This window comes from Equus caballus, chromosome 3, assembly GCF_041296265.1.
Source record: "Equus caballus isolate H_3958 breed thoroughbred chromosome 3, TB-T2T, whole genome shotgun sequence".
Taxonomy (NCBI): domain Eukaryota; kingdom Metazoa; phylum Chordata; class Mammalia; order Perissodactyla; family Equidae; genus Equus; species Equus caballus.
The window spans coordinates 21,784,899-21,804,869 of NC_091686.1; the positions used below are offsets into that span (position 1 = coordinate 21,784,899).

General features: G+C 42.4%; 1 protein-coding gene across 18 annotated transcripts in view; it reads left to right on the plus strand.

Moving 5' to 3' along the window:
• Positions 1 to 12,143: 12,143 nt before the first annotated feature.
• PMFBP1 (polyamine modulated factor 1 binding protein 1) overlaps positions 12,144 to 19,971 on the plus strand; it is a 45,451-nt gene continuing 37,623 nt past the window's right edge. For 6 of the 18 annotated variants that reach the window (XR_011437371.1, XR_011437375.1, XR_011437372.1 and 3 more), the window contains exons 1-3: positions 12,848 to 12,975; positions 13,744 to 13,815; positions 18,716 to 18,931. Coding sequence is in view for 7 of the 18 variants with exons in the window: in XM_070263084.1 (XP_070119185.1) it covers positions 13,765 to 13,815; positions 18,716 to 18,931 (267 nt within the window). In the remaining 11 variants the exon portion in view is untranslated. Of the gene's footprint in view, positions 12,753 to 12,773; positions 12,976 to 13,743; positions 13,816 to 18,715; positions 18,932 to 19,971 lie in introns of those variants that run through there. The other 12 variants (XR_011437373.1, XR_011437379.1, XM_023637237.2 and 9 more) reach the window with 6 other exon arrangements.

Here is a 19,971-nt window from a genome sequence, read left to right on the forward strand (position 1 = left end):
GTCTACCTGCCTTCCTCCCTTCCAAAATCAGCCCCACCTTCATCTCGCCTCGACAACCTTCATCTCGCTTTAGGGGTACAAATGACTTGTTGGGCAAATAACCTACAGGGTATGCGGCGGATCCCACTACAACAGAAATTATTTAGATCAAAAAGATTTCCCAACTACTTGACTGGTACCTCAGACTACTTTAACCCAACCAGTTGCATGTAGACAGTTCTTGGAGCCCACTGTAACCAGATCTAATCCATAGACTCATCTAGTGATTGAAGAAAATGATCCATTCAGAAATACACTATTGTCCTGATGGGGCAATTTTAAATCTCCTCCCCCACTAGTATTCCCTTAGTAAATACAGCATTTCTTCAGAAGTGAAGTTCTTTTGTCTGTTAGCTTTTAATCAGTATTCAATATACCTGTGTTTATGTATTTGAATATAATATTATACTATTACGGTGACAAATTGAAGAAGGAGATTTCTTACTTATCTGTTCCACTCTTCTCAACTGTCTGCTTTTATTTGAGAATAGTCATCTCCCGTCTCCTAACCTGTCCAGTTATATGGGCCTTCTCTACTTCCTACCTCTGCCTACCCTGTCTTCTACCCACAGAGGCCAGGCTAATCTGCCTGAAGCAAATTTTGAGGTATCACTCCCCAACTCATAAACTTTCAGTGGCTCCCTATTGTCTCTAGATAAATTCCAGACTCTGCATCCTAGCTTCTGAAGTTTTTCACAACCTACCTCTCCCACTCTTCTGTCTCTAGTTGGAAATTCTCATTTCTCCCCAGTATCCTAGGAAACAGCCCATCTTTCCCAACAGAATCGAAGGCAAAATCAAACGCAATGATTTCCATAAAATCTTTCTTGATTGCTCCAATGGAAAGTGATCCACTGCGCTTCTGAACTGCGGTAACCCTTTGGGATCCTCTACCACTTCATAGTGGGTTACAGAGGGGTTTGCCCAGAACTTGAACATAAGAGAAAGATTGATCTGGGAGAGCTGAGCCATATCTAGAATCACCTTAATGAGACAGAATAGTTCTTAGATCTGCAAAACCTGACTGTAAGAGTAGCCTATTTAAGGAAAGAGCTTAGCAATCTCATGATACAGAGTGGGGTAAACATAGCCACAGCAGGAAGGATGTCTGGAATACTCCAGTGATGTCCAGGAGGTAGGGAGCCTTGGCTAACAACATATTCATAGTACCAACCTCATTGATGAGACCTTTGCTGTCCCAGATAGTTGTATGATGCTCTCCTAGCTAGTTGCCATTCAACATTTGGACTCTTTAAATGTCCCTTAGTTCTGATTCTGTCACCCAAAAACTTCTTTGGTTTCTCATGTTGGCCTACCTACAGAAAAAGAGTGTGCAGGTCCTATGGACTAAGAGTATTCCAGCCCCCTTGACAGTGATTTCTCACTGTAAATTAGTTAATTGGCTCTTCATTCTTTCAGTTAATATTACTGAGCACCTACTATGTGCCGGGTACTTGTATCCTCACTTGAGATAAGATGGTGAACAAGAAAAATAGAATCCCTTAATCTATGGAGTTTACAGTCTAGAGGGAGATACAGACAAATATGCCCACAGTTCTAATATAGTGTGATGACTGCCTTGTTAGGGATGTTCAGATGATTAGGGTGGGAGCATGTGCTTGGAAGAATTCAGGCTTAGGGAGCCAGAGAAGGCTTTGTAGAGGAAATGATATTTACCCTGAGTCCTGAGGCGTCAACTGGACTTAGCCCAAAGATGATGGAAGAAGGGAACTGAAATGATACACGTAGCACAAGCAGCATGGGCAAAAGATTCATGATATGTCTGAGAAACTGAACATAGTTTAGTAAAGCTATGGTGGGGAATGTGAAGAAGGGCAGGGAGGAGGGTCAGAAAGCAGGACACAGATCAAGGAGGGTCTTATAAACCATTTTAAGAGTCTGTACTCTATCATGAGAACAGTGCAGAATTATTGAAAGGTTTTAAGCAAGTAAATGACATGATCATATCTCTAGTTGCTGTAGGAATGGGCAGTGTCATTGGGGATGAAGAGAAGAGAGCCAATGGAAGATTTATTTAGAAGATACAATAGGCAAGACTTGGTGAGTGATGGGATCAAGGGATAGGGAGTTGAAGTGAGTGAGAGAGAGAGAGAAGAATCAAGATGGTGCTCGCATTTCTGGGTTTGAACAAATGGAGGGGGTGATGGTGCCTTTCGCTGAGGCGGCACATAATAGTGGTTAAGAGCACAAACTCCAAAGTTGGGCTACCTGCATTTGAATCCCTGCTATAGCACTTACTACTATGTAGTCTTGGGCAAGTTACTTAATCTTTCTGTGCCTCATTTTCTCATTTATAATGAAGACAACCAGAGTACCCGTATCATAGAGTCGATATGCACATTACATGAGTTAATAGTGGCATGCTCAGAATAGTGTCTGGCACATAATAAATGTTATATGTGTTAGTTAAATAAATAAAATGGGTCACAGGAGGAGTAGCAGGTTTGGAGTAGAAGATTATGAATTTAGTTTTGGAGACGTTGAGTTGCAAAGATGTGAAGCAATCAAGAATAGCTGTCACGGGGCCAGCCCCTGGCCAAGTGCTTAAGTTTGCGCACTCCACTTCAGCAGCCCGGGTTTCTCCAGTTCAGATCCTGGGTGCAGACATGGCACCACTCATCAGGCCATGCTGAGGCGGCATCCCACATACCACAACTAGAAGGACCCACAAATAAAAATATACAACTATGTACCAGGGGGCTTTGGAGAAAAAGAAAAAATAAAATCTTAAAAAAAAAAGAATAGCTGTCAAGAAGGTAGTTGCATATATAGATCTGGAGCTCCAAATGGAGATCAGTGCTGTAGATTTTTTCTGTGAGCAATCCTCATATGAATGGTAACCAAAATCAGGACAAGGGATGGAACAGACCAAAGAGGATGTAGAATGAGAAAGGGAGGACAAGACAAGAGAGAACCTTGGGGACCATTTCAGAAAAGGGTAGAAGGAAAGGTACTTGCCAGGGAAAGTTGAGGAGCAGGAGGAAAACCAAGAGACATTCTCAGAAACCAAGGACAGAAAGTGACTCCAGAAGGAAGAAGCAGCCACTGATGTCAAGTTTGCAAAATACAATAAGGACCAAAAAGAACCCATTGGATCTGACAACAAAAGTTTGATCTTGGCCAATCAGAGTGATTGCCACCAGTGTTGAGGTGGTGAGGTGGGAGTGGGAGGAGGGTGGTGGAGGAAATATAGAGACAGCAAATGCAGACCCTTCATGAAGAGTGGGGAGGAGGGAGCAGACAATAGATGGAGGTCAGGAGAAGCTTTTTTCTTCTTGGTATAATAGAAGATAGTTGAGCACATTTAAGTGCTGTTATGGGTTGAACTGTGCCCCCTAAAATTCATATGTTGAATTCCTAACTGAGAATGTGATCTTATTTGGAGATAGAGTCGTTGAAGATGTAATTAGTTACAATGAGGTCATGCTGGAGTGGGATGGGCCCCTAATCCAATGTGACTGGTGTCCTTATAAAAGGGAAATTTGGAAGCAGACACGCACACAGGGAGAATGCCATGTGAACACGAAGGCAGAGAAGGGGGGCAGGGAGGGGCAAACCCCCAGAAGCTAGGTGGGAGGCATGGAACAGATTTTCCCTCACAGCCCTCAGAAAGAACCAACCCTGCCCACAACTTGATCTCAAATTGATAGCCTCAGAACTATGAGACAATGAATTTCTGTTGTTCAAGCCACCCAGTTTGTAGTACTTTGTTATGGCAGCCCTGGGAAGCTAATGCAACTGCCAATGGTAAATGCCCCCATTTACCATATTAATCAGGGTCTCGGCAGGTAGTAGATGGCATGCTCAGCTAAGTAATTCGTGGAGTGTTTCCTAAAGGAACTAGGTGTAAAGGTGGGGGCAGGGCATAAGGAAGCTACAAGGTATTGTGCAGTGCCAAGTAGAGTAATAATGGGCCTTGACCATCCCCAGACCTCAAGGGCCAGGGTACGGAGCAGACCTACTTGAAATGGGTGACAGAGCAGCTGCTTGGAAGGGCGCCCAACAGGAGTGTGACACAAGCCTCTGTCACTCATGGGGACCTGCTGATGCTCCACATTGGCCAAACCAACCAGAGGCCAGAGGGCAAGGGAGCCGGTTGGTGCAGCACACATAGGTCCACCTCTTGGGGCACAGAGGAATCAGGGTAGAGAGTAGAAGTGAGGGACAAACAGAAACCCAGCCCAAAGCCTTTTCATGTTTTGGAACCACTTGACTACATTATATATTCAAATGTTTAAACTTTTAAAATGCTAACAAGAATCATTAGGGAGGGAGAGGCTGCAGCTACAAGGATGTTCTCTGCGTGAGGCCCCCTGCAGGAGGGAAGTGGGCTATTTTACAGTGCCGGAATTCTCGTATTGTGTTTGGCATTGTACATTTCTGCTTCACTTAATGCATACTGGGCTCTCAGAACTTTTTAATTACTGAATAAATTAATATTTGTAGTCTCTATTTCTCTTCTTTCATCTTTGGAAATATCCATTGAGAGGACTTTTTCTATTATCCTCTGACCTCTTGACTATTTAAAGTGACTGAGATGCATTTCTCTTCTCCTAGGATACCTTTGGGATACGCCAGTGACCATACAGAGAACAGATCTGGTTTAAAGTATGGGCGCATAAGAAGCAAAAAGTGACTCCAAGAGAAGCTGCTGTTTATAGCACAATTGGTAAGAATCATTTCTTTTGTTTATGACTATAAACGTTTGTTTAATGAAATCTACTACAAAAGACTTGATTATCTAAGCTGTTGACATATAAACATGTTGGCATGCTCTCATTTTTATATACTTCTATACTAGATTTAGCTAATGCTTTATTTCACATGGAATCTTAATTCATTACAGAAGTTAGCATGATAATCATTGATAAGAATAATATCTTTTGTAACGAAGGCTGATGTTCACATGTTCATAACAGTTTGCTTTGGGGTTTTGCAGCCTGAATAATTTTTTAATCCTACAAAGTAGCACCAACTATGTGATAGTCTTTTGAGTCCTTGGGTTGGCTTTTCCAGGTAAAATTAAGAAATTGTTCTGTGACAATCCACCTCATAAGTCTTCGGCTTCTCACGCCATAATTAGGGCTGCGATTCATTGGTTCCCTGCTTCTTGGAACAGAAAGACCAAATTTGAAAGTCAGTCTAATGACTAGCATATCCATGCGAATATCTGCTCACCGTGTTATTTATCTCTGGTGGAAAAAAAGGATGTAATAAAATACAGAAATTTTCATAATGGAAGGAGAAGATTGCTCATGGGTAAAGCATTTGAGGAAAATCAGAACTGAGCTTCAACCCAACTTCTCTCTCACCTGAATAATGGGATTAAGAGAAGGAGAGAGAACAGGCCTCAGAGAACATCAGTGATGGCAAATGAGGAAATCAGGTGGGTCAGATAGACACTATGCTGGGCTGACAGGTAACCTAGAAAGGTAGCACTCAGAATCTTCCTAGGGGGAGAAGATGTCTGAGAGCTTGACAGCATTATGAGAAAAAAACTGGTGAGGCAATGAGGAAAAGCCATAGAGAGCTAAGAATTTTGATTTAAAAAATTAAAATAAAAAAAGCAAAAGACAAAATGGAAAGGAAGTGTGGAGTATCGTATGGCCCAAGCTATTTTCCAATAAAATGCACCTCCAGGAATGGTCAGCAATCCTCACTATTTCTAATTTTTTAAGAAGTCATGCCCACAAGCTGCAACGCATAAGAATCTTTTCATTTCTTCCATTCATTTTGGGGGCAGAAATTCCCTTTGAAGCCTCCTTGTTATCAGAACCGTGGGAGCCGGGGTTGACCCGGGCCTGGCGGCCTTCCTCCCTGGTCACCACTTGCGCGGTGGATGCGCGCTTAGTTACAAAGCGCCAGACTGTAGCTGCCTTCAGTCAATCCGTTTAGCCGAAGGCCTCTGATTTGTTCACGTTTACTACAACACATACAGAGGGCTGGAGGATTTTTTTTTTTTTTTTTTTTACTATTGATCTGGTGCTTTAAGAGGGGAAAAAATCTCCTCGGCTGTCTAAACACTATTGATCCCTGCTTGGGAGTCGCAGCAGAAGTGTAGAAAGGGCGTGGATGAATTGAAATTTCATTTCCGACAACTTGTTCCTGTTATTTTTACCCTTTTGGACGAGGAGAAACATGTTGCTGAGGCTTCAGTCAATGTGGTCGATAGCTCCGCTGAGAAACTCAACACGGCTTCCGCCAGAGGTTCGGCAAGGAGACATGATGTTGGATTTAGAGTGTATGAAACTGAAGGATGCTGGTGAAAAGCAAGAGGTCTTAACGCCAACCGGAGGCAGAGCCAATGGCTTTGGGCTCACTGTGACCTACTGGAGCAGTGACTTGGGAGAAAACGATTACGGAGACTAACAACACTCCCGTTTGGGAAAGGCCCTGAGTTGTCGCACGAGAAGCTTCACGGGGTTACAGGTGTCCTGCTTCTGACTCTTGGCTGCTTTCTGTAGCAAGCAAAGGAGAGATCCTCTCTACTCAAAGCTAAATTTCAGGCCTCAAAGAAGAGCATTATGTTGAGCTATTACAGGAGGTTGCGCATCACTGTCAGGAAAAGGACCAATGCGGAAACCAGAAGTGCCGGCCCACAGGGAACTGGTGGATGACGCTGGGCATGTAAGGGCACACATCTGCAGCCAGCAGCCTCAGGAACACTCCCACCCCTTCAGCACGCTCAGGAGATGTGGTTTGGTGCCAACAGAACCAGCTTTGTTCTTATTTTTATTAGCTGTTCAAAGGATACAGGAGAGAACCAGGCTCCTTCTTCCTAATGGCAACATCTGGCATTTATGCAGCCGTGCACCTTTGATCCGTAAGGATCCCAAAGCACTTTACAACTTGCTGTAATGCTAATGGCCATGGCAAGGATCTTACAGTAAATGTGGCCAAACAGACTCCATACCAGTTTCCTCTTCTCCATTTTGCAGTGTACAGAACAGTTCTCCATTCTGGAAAGAAAGACTCCAGTTTGGATCCCAAACACCTTTTTTATTTGTCGTTTTTTGCAAAGTTTATTCAGTCCTACCCCCACCCTTTTTTTTTAACTAAAAGTAATTCATAACCATTTGTAATAAACAGTACTTCATTTACATTTCCAATTATTTTATAGGCCCATTTCTGTCCCCATCCCCATCCCTCCCATTCCAGAGAAAGATGAAAATGTTCTCTCCTGGGAGCCAAGAATCTGCATTGCGGATGAGGTTGCAAATTCAGACACAATAAACAAAATTAAGAAAAACTGAGCTAGCATTTGACAGAAATTGTAAAATGACACTCAGAAATGTTGCTCTTGTGGAAATTACTGATATTAAAATATAAATCAGTGTCTTGTGTTTCCCTTAGCACCAGGGGCTCTATTAGGTTATGCAGTTTGATTGCTGAGCTGAACCTAAGAGATTTGGCAGTTCAGTGCTAAAGTTATCCCAAAGTATTTAACCCCTCTCCTGCTGGAGAGCAGGCACCTAGGCAAATGCCAGTTGATCATATCGCCTCCAAAAGGCTTTTGTTTTTTCATTGACCCTTTGAAACATGGAAGAAGGTGGAGGGGGCTAATGTGGGAAGAGAAGGTAAAGGAATTTGGAAAATCCTTTCTCAAACAAGAGTCTTATTGCATAGTACCAGAAAGAAGGCAGCCAAGGGCAACTCAAGAAGCATCTATTAATTTTTTTATTAATTATAATGGGAAAAATAGTAACTTAGTAGCCACTAGCATAACCAAGTAACCAAGGTTAATATCATGAGTGATAAGACATTGACATTATGTAGGATGCTGACGTTGACATTATGTAGGATGCTAACACTGGGGAAGCTGGAGAAAGGATATATAGGAACTCTCTGTACTATTTTTACAACTTTTCTGGACATACACAATTATTTCAGAAATATCTGTGTGTTCCTGTTCTTTTGCAGAGTAGACCACTGCTACCTTTGTGGAGAGACAAAGCAAATCACAAATAATCTTAATAAAGGCAGATTGCATTGTGTTAAAACGAGAATAGATAAAATGTTGTAGGAATGCAAGGGGTTACCTACCTGGAAAGGCTGCTGTGGGGATTAACTCAGTTATTTTACGTTTAGAACAGTGCCTGACATACAGTAGCTGCCACAAAAATGTTAATATCACATGTGATTGCAGGGAAGATGATAGAAATGGCTATTGAGTTGGGTCTTGAAGGCGTATGATTTTTAGACAGGCAGAAAGAAAATATCTAATAACAAAATAAAGACATTGAACAATCAGGTGGAAGAGTTTTCGCCATGTCAGTCAGTCAATGCCAACCAAGATTAGATGGACTGTGTACTTCAAAAGAGGACATTTTACCAAACGGCATGGGAATAATGGTGGTGGCATAGGAGGACTGAGTATGTCACTCTCTTCCCAACCCTCCTACTCCATACATCAAGTGGAGAAAGAAAGAATGAAAGCAAAGAGTTGATATATCAAGAGAAGACCAAGTCAAGTCAAGGAAGGGAAAGGGCATTAGAGAAAAATGTCTGTGAAGTTGAAGAGTTGGTCCACAATGAAACAGGACTTCCAAAATGTATAGTAGAAGCAGCTAGTGGAGGTGCTAGAAATGGAGAATGAGTTGTAGAGAGAGCTCTCCTTTCTACATAAATAAGGGTACTTTGTCAATTTGAATTAGATTCAGCTGCATGAAACAGAAAAATCCAAAATAACAGTGACTTAAGATAGAAATTATTCTTTCTTTCCAGGGCTGGAATGGTTCCACACCATCAGGGACTTAGGCTCCTTCTGTCTCTATGAACATTTCCTCGTGTTCCAAATGGTTGCTGGAGTACCAGCCATTAAGTTGGTATTTTAAACAATCAGGAAGGAGGAAAGAAGAAAGAGCTGTGCACTACTTTAAGATTTCCTGGAAGTTCTCACAATAGTTCCTCTTACATCTCATTAGCCAAAACTTAGCCATGTAGTCATACCTAGCTGCAAGAGAGGCTGGGATAGGTAGTCTTTTAGATGAGTACATGACACCTCAATAAAATTAGATTTCTGTTAATAAGGAAGATAAACAGTATGGATATTGAAATAGGCAACTGACAGCCTCTGTGAAAAGTACCAAAGGAGATAGCCATGAGGAGAGATTTTCACCTGTGGCAGTAGCAAGTCTGATAAATCCTGGGACCCCTCCTCTTGTTCCTCCTGGACTCTTATTTCTTCTGCCAGCCCAAAGTCTCCTTCTGGGAAGACCCAGTTAGCCCTACTTCCTCTCCAGAAGAGCCTCACTCCTGGGGTTGGACTCTGACCCAATCGGGGGTCTTGGTGTCAGGTTCCTGTTCACTAAGTTATGGTGTAGAACCTCAAGCTATAGAAAAACCATCTTCAACTTCATCTCCTCCTACCACCTCTCCCCATCAGATATGGCCTCACATGACTAGGGATTTCCTCTTTTAGAACTGGGTTTGGATACAAAGAGATAGATTCTGTTCACGTCAGGCCTGTGCACACTATGGCTCCATATGTGCATTCTGGGCAAGAATAATTTATTGTACAAGGAGGATCCCAGTCCATTCATGGTGCTCACATATTTTCTAAAATAGAGGAAACTTTGAACATTCTCTCATCATTTCAATAATTAAGAGTCCTAAGATTCATCACAACTTTTGCGTTGGTAGGAGGTGGGACATTGGAGAAAAATCTAAAACCCAACAAGAGTAAAGGAGAGACTTATGGCTGAGTATAGGTAAACCTGTTAGTTTGATTGACCCCTGAGGATAGCTTTAACTTTAAACCGAATAGCATCTCTCTCCATGAAAACCTGGAAACATGTTTTAGATGAGAAAAATAGACCCTTGATATTCTTCCATCCAGATCAGGAAGGAAAAGGAACAGATAGGGATGCTCCAAGGCCAGTTGTTCATGTATAAACCCAGGCAGTTGTGAGTTCCTTGGGGAGAGAGCCAGTGTCAGCACTCTGTGATTATGGCATTTGTGCAACCTAATGTGGGTAGATGGTGTGTGAGGTTCTAATGTCTTCCCCATCCTACCCTGCTTGACCTATGTTTCATTGAGCTTCTTCATTTGTACCCTTCTTCCTTCCTCACCTGAAAAGTAAACAAAGACTCCCTGAGTTAGGAAAGAAGAAAGAGAGGGGAATTTGAGCATAAGCAAGAGACTTAGACCCTGGTGAGATCGATGAGAAGAAAGTGCGGAAACAACAGACCCCCAGATAGGTTTAGCAATCCAGGGGCAGGAAGGACTTTTGATCAATCCCAGGAACGGAGAGCAGGAAAGTGAGAAAGATCTCAGGATCCTATCCTCTTCTTCTCAACACCTTTCCAGGCAACGCATAGAATGATAGTAGGGCAGGTCTAAGAAGAGAGGGCCTGAGATCAATCTCACATGTGTGTGTGTGTCTCTCTGCATTAGGAACATCTTTGAAGGAGGAAATAGGGCCAGCAGACCAAAAGCCCACAGTATGAGGAAGATGCAGTATATGTGGCCTGATGACCAGGACACAGACATGTCAGTATCCTCTAGCTGGAAGAGATGCCCATGACTATGGACCAGAAGCCACCACTGATGCCAGGATCCAACCTAGAACTTAGGCACACTCTGGAGAGACCTTGAAGAGGTGAAAGGAATCATGAACTGATTCATTTTTAACCTAAAAATGATAGCGCTTTATCAGAAATAACTAAGATTCTGTTTTCTGCCATTTGGTGGAAATGAAGTTTAATAAGGAGGTTGAGTAATAGAAAAATGGTTACCTTTTCTTTGCACATCTGAGTTCATACCTACTACATTAGTCACCCATGTGAGATGCAGTGTTGGTGTTTCCCAGGGATCTGTAAGGTGTTCTGAGTGTGGGCTGAGGCCAACTTAAGAGGCACAAAACATCGCTAGATGCTCTGACCACATTTTTGTTTTTACTACAGTTGTTTTAAGTTGTTTTTCTGGGCACAGTTGCCACCAAAGGAGGGCCTGCTGGAAAAAGAGACGGCAGGACTTTCAAATACACGAAAGCAGCTCCCTGGGAAGATGCAGCAGAATCAGATACCAGTGGAGGAGATGAGGCATGAGGAGGAAGTGAAGGTCTCAAAAGAGATGCAAGAGGCAGCAGCACAGAAGGCGCAGAATAGGGTTTGAGAAGAGAAGACATTCAAGTCCTGGGCCCAGAGATCAGTACCCATAGATGAGGTAAGGAGCCCCTACCTCTGTGATGAGTTCTCTCCTCTACAAAATATTTGTCCAGCCACACTCCTGAGAGAGCATTGTGAAGGTTCACAGGACCATTTTATAAAGCATTTGAGACTCCCTCAAAGCACTCTTCCTGATCCTTCTGGCAAACATTACTGTCAAATTCTTTGAAAATTTATCGTATAACCCTTCCATTTTTTTCATCACAAGCACTTCCCATTGCTGTTGTCAATGACTCACAGGATCCCCATGTCTCCTTCAGGGAACACAATTCAGCTCTCTATTTTTCCTCTGACTTATTTTACTTAGCAAAGTCCAGTATATTTTCATGCAAATATGAGAGCCTATGCCTTCCACTTTTTCTTCCAAATGCTCTTGGCCCTTGCAACTACAGCTATGTAACTCCATCATAGATGAAACCATCACAATCTAGAAAATCATTTTCCTGTTTTGGGACAAGATTTCATTTAAGAATCATCTCCGAAATCTGCCTGTAAAGGAATATTGTTCTAAAAGATATGTTTGTTCCATTCCAACTTTTATGTGATGCTTGAGCTGAGTTTGTGGTTCCTACAAAAGAAAGATGTCCATGAAGGTAGAACATTGAATCAGTAACCCTTAGAGCTAGGAAGGATTTAACAGACACTTAGTACAATCCCCCAGTTTACAGAGGCAGAAACAAAGGCTCGGAGAGATGAGTACCTTTCCAGAGACCACTCCTTGAATTAGATGCTGAACCAGGTTTAGAAGTTTGGTGGCCTAGAGCCCTGTTTAGTGTTCTTTTATGCCACGCTATTTTTAATCTTCTCACCTGCCTAGTGCTGTGGATTAAATGTTTGTGTCCCCCACAAAATTCATGTGTTCAAAATTCTAACCCCCGAAGTAAAGGCATTTGGGGGTGGGGCCTTTAGGAGGTGATTAGATCATGAAGGTGGAGCCCTCATGAATAGGATTAGTGCTCTTATAAAAGAGACCCCACAGAGGACCCTCGCCTCTTCTGCCATATGAAGTTACAGCAAAAAAACAGCCATCTCTGAAACAGATTCTCACAAACACCTAATCTGCCAGTGCCTTGACGTTGAACTTCTCGGCCTCTAGAACTTAAAAGAAATTTCTGTGGTTTATAAGCTACCCAGCCTGTGATATTTTGTTATAGCAACCTGACCAACTAAGACACCTAGTGTGGAAGTCATTTGTGACATTCACCAATGTTTCCTTTGGGGGATGAAGGAAGAAGCTAGGCACAGCCATGTGACTTATTTTGGCCAATGAAATGTGAGCAGAAGTGAGGTGTGTCACTTCCACTTTAAGAACCTGTATGTGATTCACCAAGTTCCCTTTCTGCTGTCATGGCAACAGGCAACTACTAGATGACAGAAGTTCTACCAGCTGAGGACAATGAAGAGCGGAGCCCCAGCTGACTCATCAAGGACTTGTATCAGGAGTGAAAAATAAACCTTCAAAGTTTTAAGTCACTGAAATCTGGGGGTTATCACTGCAACATCACCTAGCCTCTGCCTACTGGGTAAGCTTGAGCTACGTCACCATTCCCATGATGCATCTCTGTGCATGAGGACTTAAGAGAGTAAACAATGCAACACATCAGAATACAACCCCATAAAACATTCCAAATTCCGTGTCTCACCAGCGTTCTTTCTTCCTCTTGGCTTATATTAGGGGTGGGGGATGTGGTTCGTTACAAAGAATGAGTATTTTGATAGCTTATCATTCTTGGAACTATTCTGCAGGTAAGTGCCTGGTGGAAATTCCCTTTAGAGTTAAAAACATAATGATTTAGATTATTTTAATAAGCTCAGTGCATTATGACCTCAAATGCATCACCCCGTACTTACACACATATGCAAAAATCTTTGATTTTCATCGAGGCTTTTTATCTAGATAATTCTCAGCACTTTATAAGTGTTCTAACTTTACAGGCACCAACACTACAGTAACTTAATGCTTCAAAAAAATCACATTATCAGATATTTCCAAATTAATAGTTACAAATTAACGGAAGCTCTTCACAGTGTAGTAAGAGAGCCTGTGTGACCTTGAGTGAGTCACTTAGCCTCTCTGGGCTTCAGTTTCCTCCTCTGTAAAATGGGGATAGTAATAGTATTTACCTCCCAGGGTTATTGTGAGAATGCAGTGGGTTATGTACATTCTGTCTGGTTCATAATTAGTGCATAAATTTAACCATATTTGAGCCATAGAATACTTAGAAATCTAGAAAGTAAGATAGTTTCAGAACTTTTGCTTTCCAGCAAGGATAAATTCAGAAACCAGCCCATTGAGTAGTGGTTTTTTTGGAAAAGCTGTAAAACCATGGTCCTGTCTTCCTGTGAAGGTTTTAACACACTCTTGAAAACACAAACAGATGGGTAGGCAAGTAGGTCTTGCTAACGGGAAATTTTTCCAAACTCCCTGCTGAGAGCACACATCCAGATGGGAAAATCTATAAAGGCCTGGATTCATTTACACTTTTTCCATCTTAAATTCTTGGACTTTTTCAGGTTTATAACAAAGCTCGGAAAATGCTAAAGCTTAAAGGTGAATTGAGAGGCGCCAAGGAAATGAAAGATGAGGTAAGGCTCCTGACTCCTATGCATACATGGAGTTGAACCTTTGATACAAGGACTTTTTTTCAAGTTTTGTGATTCAAAATTCCAGTAATAAGCTCCCAAAAATATCACAGACAGAGGTGGGCAGCAGAGCATAGCATTTAAGAGCCCAGACATGAGCTGGGTGGGTCTGGGTCTGTCTTAATAGCAGTATGATGTTGGGCATGTTACCTCCCCTCTGAGCTTCCTTTGCCTTACCTAGAGAATATGTATAATGAGCACCTATTTCAAAGGCTTGCTGTGAGGATTAAGTAAGATACTGCATGTAAAACACTAGCACTTGGCACATAGGAAGCACTTAATAAATATTAACTATTATTGCCAACATTCTCTCTTTATCTGGAACAACATGGAAATGGAGTGTTCTGGTTAGTCTAATATTTTGGTCAGACTGTGTTTATGTATTCCCTGACTTGTTCCAGAAAGGATTTAAGGGGTGTGTCTTGGTTAGTATAAGGTTATCCCACATGGCATATGCTTTTCAACAGACCACCTACCAAGAGGTAAGCAGCTTCTAAGAGAGGTGTTTCAGCCCCTTTCCTGCTGGGTTACTGAGGGGAGCCATACAGGACTCACTGCAAGTTCCGCAGGGAACAGGATCTAGAATGGATTTTCTAGAATGCCATTTCTTTATTCAACCAACATCTTTGGAGCAGCTTCAGTGTGCCAGGCATTGTTCTAGGGTCTAGGAATAAAGTGGTGAACCAAATAGATGACAATCCCTATTCTCATGGAGCTTATCTTCTACTGGAACAATTTCTCCAGGAATATGATAGAGAAAAGTACGCAGCCACAGCCCAAGTGCCAGTAAAAATTGGCCAATCTTCCATAGGTGGCTGACTTCTGCCATATGTCATGTGTATCCTAAACCATAGACTTATACAGTGTTCCAACTTCTAAAGAATTTAGAGCACAGTAAAATATACTCATCTTCACTATATGAACATAACTGGTTCCAAAATTTTTGCTCACAGGCAAAACTTTGTATAAGTGCCCATTAATTCCCGTCATAAGTAATCAAAAACTGCAATGTCTCTATAGATAGACAAGTAAACGCAGGAATCAAGTTAGTAATATTAATAAGAGTGTTTGAAATTACTGCAGATAACTGCAAACTCTATTATTACATAAGTAAAATGTAAAATTCCTGAAGCAACCTTAATTTTTAAGGTTTCACTTTTTTAAAGCATGACTCTTGCTATAAATTGATATTTGTTGAATGGTTGTGATAGTAGGGGTGGTTAAAAGTGATTCTCCATTGTTGAAGATTTGTTCTTATCCTCAAAGAAGATAATTTCCCAGAGTTGATGACTTTTATGGTGGTGTTAGTTGACTCCAAACTTACTCTGGAAACTGCCACCCAAGCTTTCTTGTTCAAGTGCAGAATCTCTGGGTATGCTGCCATTTTGAATCTATGTGATGCTCTTGGGATCTGAGAGTGCTACTGAATCGCAAGCTTCAGTTTAACATCAGCTTCCCCCAAGAAGAAGTTTGAGACTATCTGTCAATACTTTGAAGCCTAGAGCAAAATTTCTTCCCCTCTTTTGAAATATATGTTCAAGATGTCATGCTCTTTGAAAAAAAGACTCATTTAATCAATACAGAAAATTTGCTTCAGTAAATAACCTATTTTCCACTATCATGAGGATGAGGCAGCTGCAGTATCAGCACTCGACATTTTGCCTGTGGGTTGGTAGCTACTGATGATGTCACATGCCTTCAAGCAGGCTGGCTGCGTTCCAACCTCATATAAACAAAACTGGGTATCTTGAGTGCCCGCCTTATGTAAGTGAAAACTCACCTAGCAGCGAAGGCTTGTGATTTCAGCCATCATTAATGACTTCAGATCTAGGGCAGGATCAGATGGTGCCCGAGGGTCGGCATTAAGACTCTCAGTTCATCTCATGCCCCAGTACCAGCACAGAGCTTTGATTGATGAAATGTCGGATTAAATCAATTCCTACTGCATATTGATACTCAAAAGGCATCTGCCTGGAATTTAGCCTTCATAAAGTAGATAGGATTAGAAATAGTTTACGGTGACCTCTGTGCAAGATATTAGCAAGAAATTAGGTTTACTGGAACCTCAGAAACACTTGTCTTGCTGGAGTTCTGAAGTGAACACAGCCTTTTCTTACAACTACCTTCAGTGAAAAATAATATGTAGTTCACGGAAATCACCTCATTGCTCTCCCAGCATTTTTACCCCCGTTCTGATGAATAAAAACCCCTGTATGATTTGGTCTTTAGGGGTGAATGGTTAGGGTTTGATTTCAAAAGCAAATTTCATTTGACATCCAGTAAAACACACTTGTCATTCAACTGGTTTAGGGAATCCTCAAAGAAAGGATTATTTATTCCAAAACTTTTTGTTTTATGAACTAAGAAATTGCCTCAGAGGCTCTGAGTCAATGCTAATGTCCAAATTAGATGAGATCATCTACATTAAAGATCCGATTCTGAAGTCCTGGGGGTACAGCAGAATTGGGCTGCAGGCCTTCTGCTCAGAGGACATCTAAAACTAGAGGGGGGGGTTATTTATTAGCCTGAGAGAGAGGGCATTTAGCTTTTAACTTGGAGAGGCTCAAGTTGTATATCATTGGTACTTTGTTAATGAGTCCACGCGGTGCCAGGCTCCATATGGAACAATCTGGTGACATGGTCTTCACCTTAAGACACATATATTCAGCACCAAGACAAGAGTAGAGGGCATTTGGCGCATCCACAGAGCAGGCATTTTTTTGTCACTTAATCTGTTCATAGATACCAAAGAAGGATAGTCCTATGGCAAGAATGGAAGGGATTCCTATGGTCCCACTCCCCAACGATCCTTCAGAGCCTATTCCCAGTGTGGCAGCAATGAGAAAGGGGATTTAAAGCACGAGAATCAAACTGCTGCTCCTCATTGAGTGAAGGATTTTGTTTCTTAGCTGGAAAAGTGTCTACGCCATTGTTTTAGCCGCTCTACCGTATTCTCTTAAGAGAGTCTCTGGTAATTGTCTTAATGGTAATTACATGCTTGGGGCAGTTGACATCCACTGTTATTTTTCTGAAAGTGAGGAACAAGGGACGGGAGCAAGAAAGGAAAAGGGAGAGTTTTGAGATAATGAAATCCTTTTAATGACAGAGCCAGGCCGTTAACCTAATTAAACTGTAAAGTGGTAAAAAAAAAAAAAAAAAATCCAGGTACTAAATGGAAATGAAGAAATAAATCAGCTGAGACAGCAGCACTTCTGGGAAACCTTCTGAGTTCCGAATAGTCTGACATTGCAGTGTCCGATCCTCGTGCTTCTCCTCTGGCCCCCTTGGCCTCCTGCAGAGGTCTCTTAAACTGACCTGTCCAGTAAGGTTTGATTTACGATGTCCATATCAGGTCTCCAGCTCCCCTGGGAATATGTGTTGTGTAACTCATATATTTAAGAAGCCAGAGCAATCAGTGGGATATTGTGGCAGAGCACTGGCTACAGGGTCAGGAGAGCAGAACCCTCCTCATTCTGCTGCTAACCAGCTATGGGACCTTGGGCACTGTCACTTGGATCACTTTACCATTTCTGTGCATCCATGGCTGCTTTGTGCTTTTGCACCTGCAACTGTCTTTGAGTAATTGTCATTGGGCTATTGGGGTCACTTTACTCATAAGAGGAGAATGGCAAAAGTCCCTGGGAGCCTACATCCCATGGGGCAGCCCTTAGCCATTGACTGGCTGGCGCTGAGTCTGATAACCCAGCTTTCATGGCATCTAATCAGGACAGACTCTGAGGTGTAACTTACACTCCAGAGTTCCCTTTGGGATCGGGCTGAAGCTGCCACCCACAGCACTTTGTCTGAAATCGTGCCCTTGCCTGGCTTCTTCGCCTTCCCTGTCCTGCTTCCTCCACTCCCTTGCTGATTTCTCTTGGGAGTGTTTCTTTAATTGATGCCATGAATCCCTGCCTAAGATCCTGCTCTGGGTAACCTAACATAAGACACTCACCTACCGTAAAAGCACCACCCTCAGTCCCAACATCTAACACTCGGAGTTGGTAGTGCCTGTCCTCATGAGTGTTGTGAAAAGTTTGCACAGTGATAGGACTGAAGCACTGCACGCGTTCACAGTGGGATTCTTCCCAATTTCTTTTCACACGGTTGCCAGCTACAACACTGGGAGTGGAGAGCGGCATCTAGTGTGATGGAGCACCCACCCTTTTACGGCGGCTCCACATCCCCAACCCCACCCGAACTGCTATGCTGCACATTCGCTATTTTGATCTCGATTGCTAATTTACATTCTGACCTAGCAATAACTAGGTAATCTTTTTCATTTGTAATCAAAAACAAGGATCTTATGCAATCAGCCCAGGGATTTTACGTTTATTCCCATCGGGGTATGTCTCCAAAGAAAAGCACTAGGTTTACAGGTGACGGAGGTCTTTTGGTTTGGTGGGTAGAAGAGAAAGCTGAGACTTCAGAATCCACATCGACTCCATCACTGATTCAGTATAGTCTTGAAATGTTCATTTGACATCTCACTATGTTCTTTTCATCAGTGGCAGAACCATTAATATTTATAGACAGTCCACTAGGTGCCTGGAATCGTTCTGGGCACTGACTTCCTCTTGAAAAACAGGGGAAGTGTCTGTGATGTACCCACAGAGTAAGTGAAGATTAATTAATGTAAATAAGTAATTGTCTGAATAATGTAGAGCACTCAGACACCTTGCAAGTGGATACTGTGTAAATGTCACACAGGATGAGTAAGAACAGCTACGGGTTGATGGACAAATTTCCAGCAAATTTAAAGTCTCTGTCAACCAGTTAAGTGAAAGAAAGTAAGCATTTTTTTTGATCGTTTATAATTGATGCTTTTGTTTTTCTCACTGCCTAGGTGGGGGAGAGAGACAGAGACATGAGCAGCCTGAACAACAAGCTCCTGAGCTTGCAGGTAGACATCAAGAATCTACATGACGTCTGCAAGAGACAGGGGAAGACCTTGCAGGAGAATCAGCTCTGTGTGGAGGAGGCGATGATGAACAGCGGCCACGTAAGGGATCAGCAGCTGCTACCCACCTCTGCTCCTTCAACTTCTACCTCTACTCCTCAGGCGGGAATAATAATAGAAAGTTCTTCTATTGATCATTCCAGAGCATTTGTTGACCAGGGAACGAGAGAGAATTAAACACACACACACATGAACACTATTGCTGCCCTCAGGATTTCTCAGTCTAGCTCTCTCCAGAGTCATCTACATTTGAGGCTTTGTATTTTCTTTATCTGGCTTTCACACCTGGATTTGCAGTGCCTGAGGCCTATTGCCCTGAAAACAACAGATTATAGTTATATAAGGAGAGTAGCATCTCCTAATGGATTTTAGGCAAATTTCTAAGTCAACCATGAAAATAACAACTGTCTCCCTTACTCTGAGGTGTCACTGCTCATCACTTCAGCAGGTGCCCTTTGTTGCCACACCTGCGGCTCTCTGCCTATGAGCTTTTCTTCTGGATGCAGGAACCCAATCATAGGACAAGCCGAAGTGCAGAAGAGTTAATGCCCCTAGAAGCAGCCTTCAGCCAATGACTGATGGGCAGATGGTTGATTAAATAACCTTGCTCCTCAGTCAGAGATGACTCAAGGCAAGCTCTTTGCTCTGTTCTGGAGTTCCTCAGTGGGGCCTAGCACCAGTTGCCCGCAGTGGTAACTAGCTTGATAACACATTCTTTCGCAGCTTCCTTCCCTTCCTTTTCTCACTTCCCTGCTCTGCTACCAGAGTTTCCTAAGATCACCTCCCACATAAACTACTACTTGACACTCAGTTTCTTGTCACAGGGCTTGCTCCCCAAGTCTCAAGCCAAGACATTCAGAAATACTTGTCCTACGCACGTGTGAACAGGAAGACCTTGTGGCATGATCATCTCTTGAGACCATGATTTTGAGCTGATACTTATCTGTAGTCTAGGCCGTTCATCAGCTGAAACAACTTCATTCCAGCCTGAGGTTTTCTCTCTTTGGAAACTCTAGTGCTAAGTTCTTTCCACCAGTCTCTAAATTTATCCACCTAAGCTGGGGAGCCAGCTGGGAGATATTCTCCCATAGCTCTCTAAATATTTCAGGTTTCCAAGAATTCCTTACTTGCGGTCTTGACTT